General features: G+C 43.2%; 1 protein-coding gene across 1 annotated transcript; it reads left to right on the forward strand.

The window, feature by feature from the left end:
- The first annotated feature begins 2,613 nt into the window (after positions 1–2,613).
- Positions 2,614–4,893, forward strand: LOC130719734 (uncharacterized). The gene is made up of 3 exons (XM_057570343.1): positions 2,614–3,706; positions 4,037–4,428; positions 4,729–4,893. The coding sequence occupies exons 1-3, from the start codon at positions 2,614–2,616 to the stop codon at positions 4,891–4,893; spliced, it is 1,650 nt and encodes a 549-aa protein (XP_057426326.1).
- Positions 4,894–7,790: the final 2,897 nt, after the last annotated feature.

Below are 7,790 nucleotides of genomic sequence, written 5' to 3' on the forward strand. Positions count from 1 at the left end.
AAAAGTTGAAGATATATTTTCTTCTATGGAGTGGCCGAAACTTTTGTTAGGATAATGGTTTTGTTTTTTTTCAAATTTGAAAATTATTTCAATGTGTTTAGTGTTTTAATTAAAAGAAAAAAAAAATCCTAACAAACTAGAAGGGGGGGGGGGACGGCCAAGATGTTGTTAGAGGGAATCTAGGGAAGTTGGTTACTTGCTTGGTGGGAAAGAAATTAATTTGAATCAAAATCAATTAAAAATTATATTTTTGCCCTTGGGCTTGGGCTAAAATTAAGGGTTTTATCGTATTTTTACCTCCACATCCTCCACTATAAATAGGAGTCTCAGGTGATGGGAAATCACAACTCAGAGCTCTCTAAATTTTCGCGAGTCTCTCTCTCTCCCTCTCCAGAGTTCTTCTTGACCTCTATAGGAAATAATTCCTATAGTAACTAAGCTCTGCTTCCTTCGGGAAGTAGTGAACTCAAGTACTCTTCTTCTTGTTTACAAGAAGAAGATGTAATATTGGTTGATTTTAGGGGATGGGGTTCGAATATTTGAAGGGGGGAAATGATGCTCATTTTTCCTTCAAATTCTAACCCTAGTTTGTTGGTCTGTGCAGGTTCGCGCACGGAGAGGTTAGATCGAACGTACTCGATCTCGCGTGGAAAGCATAGCAAAGGTGAGGGCACTTCCGTCTAGAGAAGTCTTACTGCTTTCCTGCATGCGAAAAGTTGTATGCGAGTGTGGTTGATAACATGCTTAGTATTAGTATTCAATATTATGCTAAGTGATGATATGACGTATGATTTATTATTAAGTTAGTATAATAAATTCATAGTATGCTATAGGACTAGTTAGTTGATGTATGCTAGTTCAAGTATGCCTTATTTGCTAAATGAAATTATGCATGATGTTATTTAATTTCAATAGCATGAGATAAAATGCCTGTCTATTTACTTGAAGTAGTAACATGAGACTAGGATTTTATGATGTTTACTCGCATGCAAGTAGAGATTATGATTAGTGGAACATAGGTCTGGTTAGGACTATGGACCATGAGAACAGTGGTTCCGTTAGAGATAAAACGGATAACTTGCACGCGAGGGTGAATGCGGTTTGAACCGTGATGTTATGACTTGTGGGTGTCTGACCCATGGTGTGCTGTGGTCGTTCCAAGGAACACCATGATGTTGTGAGCTTTGCTCATGGTGTTGTTCGTCCGCTAGACGAATGGTGTTGGATCCAAGGTGAAAGGTGGTTGTGTGAAAAGTGAGGACGCATAGACTGACTGAAACTTAGGCTATGTGATTAACCCTATCGATATAATTCTGTTGAATATATTTTTGGAATATATAGTTGTTCATAACATGCTTAGACAGAAACTACTTGAGAGTCAGAAGTTGACCCTCGCTATTTTGTTATTTGTTGTTTTGGCGCTTAACGCCAACAGATGGTGATTCTGGACGAGCTGGTGGATCAGGACTGGGAGATTTATCTCCCTAGTTTTGATGATGACTCAGCCTGGGGCACCGATTACCGCCAGGTGAGGAACATATATGTCGGCGGCGCTATCATCTTCAAGCGTGACCCGAGTGGACAGGTTGTGGTGATTCAGCCCCTTAGAGGAAGGATTCGATTTCCTCATGCACCTTTCCGATTTGGACTTCCTGTGGAGATCGCTGGCAGTACGGAGTCCGATCCAGAGGAGATTCCGATTTATGAACCAGGCAAGGGAAGCGAGCCTTCGGTGAACTCGGAGTATCGTAACCCTGCGGAGGGACTTCTGATACCAAAGGAGGAGCCTATGAGCCCAGTGGCACCACCTGAGTATGGACTCGATGAGGGACTCAAGGATCTTGCACCCAAGGTACCAGATGTACCGCCAGGTTTCAAATGGACCATAGAGGAGTTAAAGCAGTGGAATTTGGAAATGCAAGCGAAGATTCAACAGGGAGCAGAAACGCCAGATCCTTCGAATATGTGGGTTGGACACTATGCATACTGTAATCAGGACCATGGGTGGAAATGAGAGCGTTGATTTATCTTTAAAGTTTAGTTTGCAAGTACTTTATTTGAATTCTTGATGCAATCAAATCGACGAGTATTACAATGTGGTTTAATTACACACCTGGGTGTGGCCACGGATTTTATTTATTTATAAAGTTTTAATTTTGGACATGTCGATTATCTTTGTTAAATGATTCCGCGCATTTTGAAACTAATGGTTATTGAAGAGTTTTACGTAAAATAAACTTTTATCACTAAGTAAAGATTAACAAATTAATCGGCGAAAATTCTTTACGAAAATTATGTTATCTGGCTTTTCGTGACGTTCGAGAAATCGGGGCGTTACATTGTGGTATCAGAGCTCCGGTTGAGAAAACCAGAGCACTAGGGTTTTGGGCACACGAGTTGGTACTCGTTACTTCTTGTTTTAAGGTGTTTTGAAAGTTTTCCGCAGTGAGGATGGGTAGAATTTTGTGTGCTAAGATGTTTGAAGTGTGATCTTATTTGGAGTGGAGTATCATTGCCATGATGCTTTGGTTGAAAGTTTTTACTGTTAGATGATCTCTCTGACTAAGGAACTGACGTTTGGTTGTGGTTTTATCAACAAGCAGGTTTGACATCATGCCTCCTAGACAGGACCCAACTAACGCTCAGCTCGCTCAGGCCATGGCTCAATTGGCCCAAGTGGTGGCTCAGCAGGCCAATGCTAGTGTTACGATGGCTGCTGCACAAGCTCAGAGAGAGGCTGAAGAACATGCCAGAAGGGCGCAGAGGTTGGAACGGGAGCTGAACCAGGATCAGGTCAGGATGAGAACTGATTTCAATCGGCAGAACCCGCCAAAGTTTGAAGGGGAAGTTGAACCCGAGAAAGCAGATCTTTGGATCCAAGAGCTGGAAAAGATTTTTGAGGCTTTGCACACAACCGATGGAGAGAAGGTGAATCTTGCTACCTTCATGTTGAAAGGGGATGCAGAGTACTGGTGGAGGAGCACCAGGCTGTTGATGACGACTAACCAGGTGGCTATTACCTGGGATTCATTCAAAACAGCTTTTCTGAACAAGTACTTTCCAGATACTGCAAGAGATGATATGGAGAACCGTTTCCTCAGACTGAAACAAGGAAGCATGACTGTTGGGGAATATGCAGCCAAGCTGGAGAGTCTGTCGAAGTACTTTCGCTTCTTCCGAGTACAAGTTGATGAAGGGTATCTCTGCAACCGTTTCATGATTGGTTTGAGGGATGAAATTGAGGAGTCCGTCAGACCTTTGGGAGTCAGAGTCTTTCAACAGCTGGTTGAGAAGTCTCGCGAGGTTGAGGTCATGAAGAATCGTCGAGGGAACCGACAGGAAAGTGGAGGGCCGATCAGGTCTGGTCAGAAACAAGCTGGGAAGACTGAAAAGGGTAGGGCTGGTCAGAAGAAGCCTTATCATAATGCAACTGGCAGGACATCATCTACCAAAGTCGGAGCAAAAACTCCGAGAGAAGATGTTACTTGTTTCAAGTGTAATGAGAAAGGGCACTATGCCAATGAATGTGGGAAGGAGATTACTTGCTGGAAGTGCCAGAAGACGGGGCACATCTCGACAAACTGTCCTGATGCGCCAAAAGCTGAACCTGTGTTGAATACGGCAAGGGGGAGACGTCCAGTTGCTAAGGGACGTGTCTTTGCTGTTACTGGCAAGCAAGCTGAGGGTGCTGAAGATCTTATTCAGGGTACGTGTACTATTGCTGGTATCTCCTTGATGGTTTTGTTTGATTCGGGTGCTACGCACTCGTTTATATCTGATGAGTGTACGAAGAGAATAGGGTTGCTAACCTCAGAGTTACTTTTCGGTATGGTGGTGACAACCCCTGCTGCCGATCGCTTAGTTACTCGCACGGCATGCTTGAAATGTCCGTTGGTTTACAAGGATCGGAAGTTCCTTGCAAACCTTATATGTTTAGGGCTTAAAGAGCTCGATGTGATTCTGGGGATGGACTGGTTGGCGCAATATCATGTTCTTTTGGATTGTGCTAACAAGGCCGTGGTATTTCCGGATTCAGGCGTTACGGATTATTTGAATTCGTACCATTTGAAGAAGGGTTCACCGGCGTTCGTGAACTCTATCGTGGCGGAAGCAAGAAACGATAGTGATGTACGGAACATCTCGATAGTGCAAGACTATGTGGATGTTTTTCCGGAGGATGTGCCCGGATTGCCACCAGTAAGGGAGACGGAGTTCTCCATTGACATCATGCCCGGCACGGGACCGATATCGATGGTGCCGTATCGGATGGCACCAGCGGAATTGATGGAATTGGCAAAACAGTTGGATGATCTCTCTTCAAATGGATTTATTCGACCGAGTGTGTCTCCTTGGGGAGCGCCAGTGTTGTTGGTAAAGAATAAGGACGGGAGGTCCAGGTTGTGTGTAGATTACCGACAACTAAACAAGGTGACAGTGAAGAATCGTTATCCGATGCCTCGGATAGACGACTTGATGGACCAACTTCGGGGAGCAGTTGTTTTCTCGAAGATTGATCTGAAATCAGGGTATCACCAGATTCGGGTGAAGGAGGCTGACATTCAGAAGACGACATTCAGAACTCGATATGGACATTATGAATATCTCGTGATGCCATTTGGAGTTACTAATGCACCCGCAGTTTTTATGGACTACATGAACCGTGTGTTCAGGCCATTCTTGGACAAGTTCGTGGTGGTGTTCATAGACGATATTCTAATTTACTCGAAGAGTAAGGAGGAACATGAGGAGCATTTACGTCAAGTGCTAGAGGTGTTGCGGAAGAAGGAACTTTATGCTAATGGAGGAAAGTGTGAGTTCTGGATGGAGGAAGTGAAGTTCCTTGGTCATGTCATATCTAGCAAAGGTGTGGCAGTGGACCCCAGCAAAAATTGAATCAGTTTTGGCATGGGAACAACCGAAGACAGCGAGTGATATCAGAAGTTTTGTTGGGCTTGCTGGCTACTATCGGCGTTTCGTGAAGGATTACGCCAAGTTGACTTCACCGTTGACTCGGTTGACAAAGAAGGATCAACCGTTTGCGTGGACGGAGAAGTGTGAGGCTAGCTTCCAAGAAATAAAGAAGCGGTTGACCACCACACCTATACTAGCTTTGTCAAAGGAGGGAGAACCATACGACGTGTACTGTGATGCGTCGCATAATGGTTTGGGTTGTGTGATGATGCAAGAGAAGAGGGTGATTGCTTATGCTTCGCGACAGTTGAAAGTCCATGAGAAGAATTACCCTACGCATGATTTGGAGTTGGCTGCTATAGTGTATGCTCTCAAGATCTGGAGACATTACTTGTATGGCAGTACGTTCACGATCTATAGTGATCACAAGAGTTTGAAGTACTTGTTTGATCAGAAGGATCTGAACATGAGGCAGAGACGGTGGATGGAGTTTCTGCAAGACTATGAGTTCTCATTACAGTATCATCCGGGGAAGACCAATATTGTAGCTGATGCTCTGAGTCGAAAGGCTATACATGTATCCTCGTTGATGGTCAAGGAGTTAGAATTGTTGGAGGCTTTCCGTGATCTGAGTTTGAATGTTGAACTCACACCGGGGAAGCTGAGCTTTGGAATGGTGACGGTGTCTAGTGGACTCTTGGATGAGATAAAGTCGAAACAAGAGACCGATGAAGGGTTGATTGAATGGCGCAAGCTTGTGGCACAAGGAAAGCGTCTGAGTTCGCTATTGGGAACGACAATATTCTGCGTTGTAAGGGGCGAGTTTGTGTGCCCAATGATGCAGTAATGAGGAAGCTGATCTTGGATGAAGGTCACAAAAGCAGATTGAGTATTCATCCGGGGATGAATAAGATGTATCAGGACTTGAAACTTCATTTCTGGTGGCCTGGGATGAAGAAACAAGTAGCTGAGTATGTGTCGACATGTTTGACGTGTCAGAAGGCGAAGGTGGAACATCAGAAACCAGCAGGAAAGCAACAGTCATTGGATGTCCCGGAGTGGAAATGGGATAGCATTTCCATGGACTTCGTGACAGCGTTGCCGCTTACACGGAGGAAGTTCGATGCAATTTGGGTTGTAGTTGATCCATTGACGAAGACTGCTCACTTCGTGCCAATCAATCTGAACTACAAGGTAGATAGGTTGGCGGAGATCTACATTGCTGAGATTGTACGCTTGCACGGTGTGCCATCTAGCATTGTGTCGGATAGAGACCCGAGGTTTACCTCGCGTTTCTGGGAAGCTTTGCAGCGGGCTTTGGGAACCAAGCTGAAGTTGAGTTCCGCTTATCATCCACAGACGGATGGGCAAACCGAGAGGACTATCCAATCCTTGGAGGATTTGCTAAGATCTTGTGTGCTGGATCACAAAGGCATCTGGGATGAGATGTTGCCATTAATCGAGTTCACTTACAACAACAGTTTTCATGCAAGCATAGGGATGGCGCCTTATGAAGCGTTGTATGGTCGGAGGTGCCGTACACCCTTGTGCTGGCATCAAGATGGGGAGAACTTGATTGTTGGACCTGAATTAGTTCAGAAAACCACAGAAGAGGTGAAGTGATTCCAAGAGAAGATGAGGGTTTCGCAGAGTCGTCAGAAAAGTTATGCTGACAATCGCAGGAAGGAGTTGGAGTTTCAAGCTGGAGATCATGTCTTCTTGCGGATTACCCCGATGACAGGTGTCGGAAGCCACTTTTTGGCTATGACCTTCCAGTGGTTTCCATAACCAATCAGATCTATTTGTAAGGGGAAACTAATCACATGCTACTAAAGAAGATGAATGGAAGAAAACCCCTCTAGAAATTTTAGATCCATTATATTTGTTGAACGGCTAAAACAACTCTTTGCTTTATGTAGCACTGTTGTTGAAAGTACAATAACCAAATCAAAAACATATGTTGATACTAAATTGTAATGTGATAATTACACACTCATGCAAGCAAGACTTCCAATCACACTAAAGTTTGATTAATTGAACCATAGTAGAACAATGATTAATTATAAAATCTAATATTGCCTTCGAAAAGTGACTTTTAATATATGTAATGATGATAGATAGATGTAGAATTGATGAACTAAGTCAGTAAAACTATATATGCATCACAGTAGTGCAACACCAAACACACATCTTTATCTCTTATCTGGTGAATATATACATATGCATCACAGTAGTGCAACACCAAACACACATCTCTATCTCCTATCTGGTGAATATATACATATAATGGACTGAGAAAAACCTTCATGAGTACTGGTCTCACATGTTTCGTGGCTTACTTGAAATGAGAGCAAGATAAGATCTTGAGTCATCAATCATGTTTCATTGTCAGCTAGCTGAGAATCAGAGAGTGTAGTCAGAAAGAGGTATGCACCTCATTGCCGTTCTGTACCTACGGATAAATTCATGTCAAATGTTTCCAGGGAAGCCAAGGAAATCAATTTATTGTTAGAACATTGGTTTAGGCGTTTAGCACATTAGAAAGGATAGCACCAATTTTAAAAGCCTAACCTCAATAGCTTGAGCGAACAAAGATAAGCAGTAAAATCTCATCCATGATATGTAGTTCTGTAGTTGTAACGGCAAGCACCAACAATAATAATTAATTTCCTCGGTGCAAGAAGCAGGCAAAAAGAAAAAATTACCAAATAAAAAAGTTGCAAGGAAAAAAATCTACAACTTCTCCTTTCTCTCCCCTCAATTCTTTCACTCCCTCAATCGACTTCACTGACAATGATTAGGTTAATCAAAACATACACAGATCAATGTTTCACCTCCTATAACATAGAACACAAATTTTAGATGCAAAATAAGAAAAA

Source organism: Lotus japonicus, chromosome 5 (genome assembly GCF_012489685.1).
Source record: "Lotus japonicus ecotype B-129 chromosome 5, LjGifu_v1.2".
NCBI lineage: Eukaryota > Viridiplantae > Streptophyta > Magnoliopsida > Fabales > Fabaceae > Lotus > Lotus japonicus.

Excerpts from the sequence above, each read along its gene's own strand:
- LOC130719734 (XM_057570343.1), top strand. The coding sequence starts at position 2,614 with ATGCCTCCTAGACAGGACCCAACTAACGCTCAGCTCGCTCAGGCCATG. Across the intron at positions 3,707-4,036 it reads TGCTGAAGATCTTATTCAGG|GCGTTACGGATTATTTGAAT; the intron begins GTACGTGTACTA and ends TTCCGGATTCAG. Across the intron at positions 4,429-4,728 it reads ATTACCGACAACTAAACAAG|AGTAAGGAGGAACATGAGGA; the intron begins GTGACAGTGAAG and ends ATTTACTCGAAG.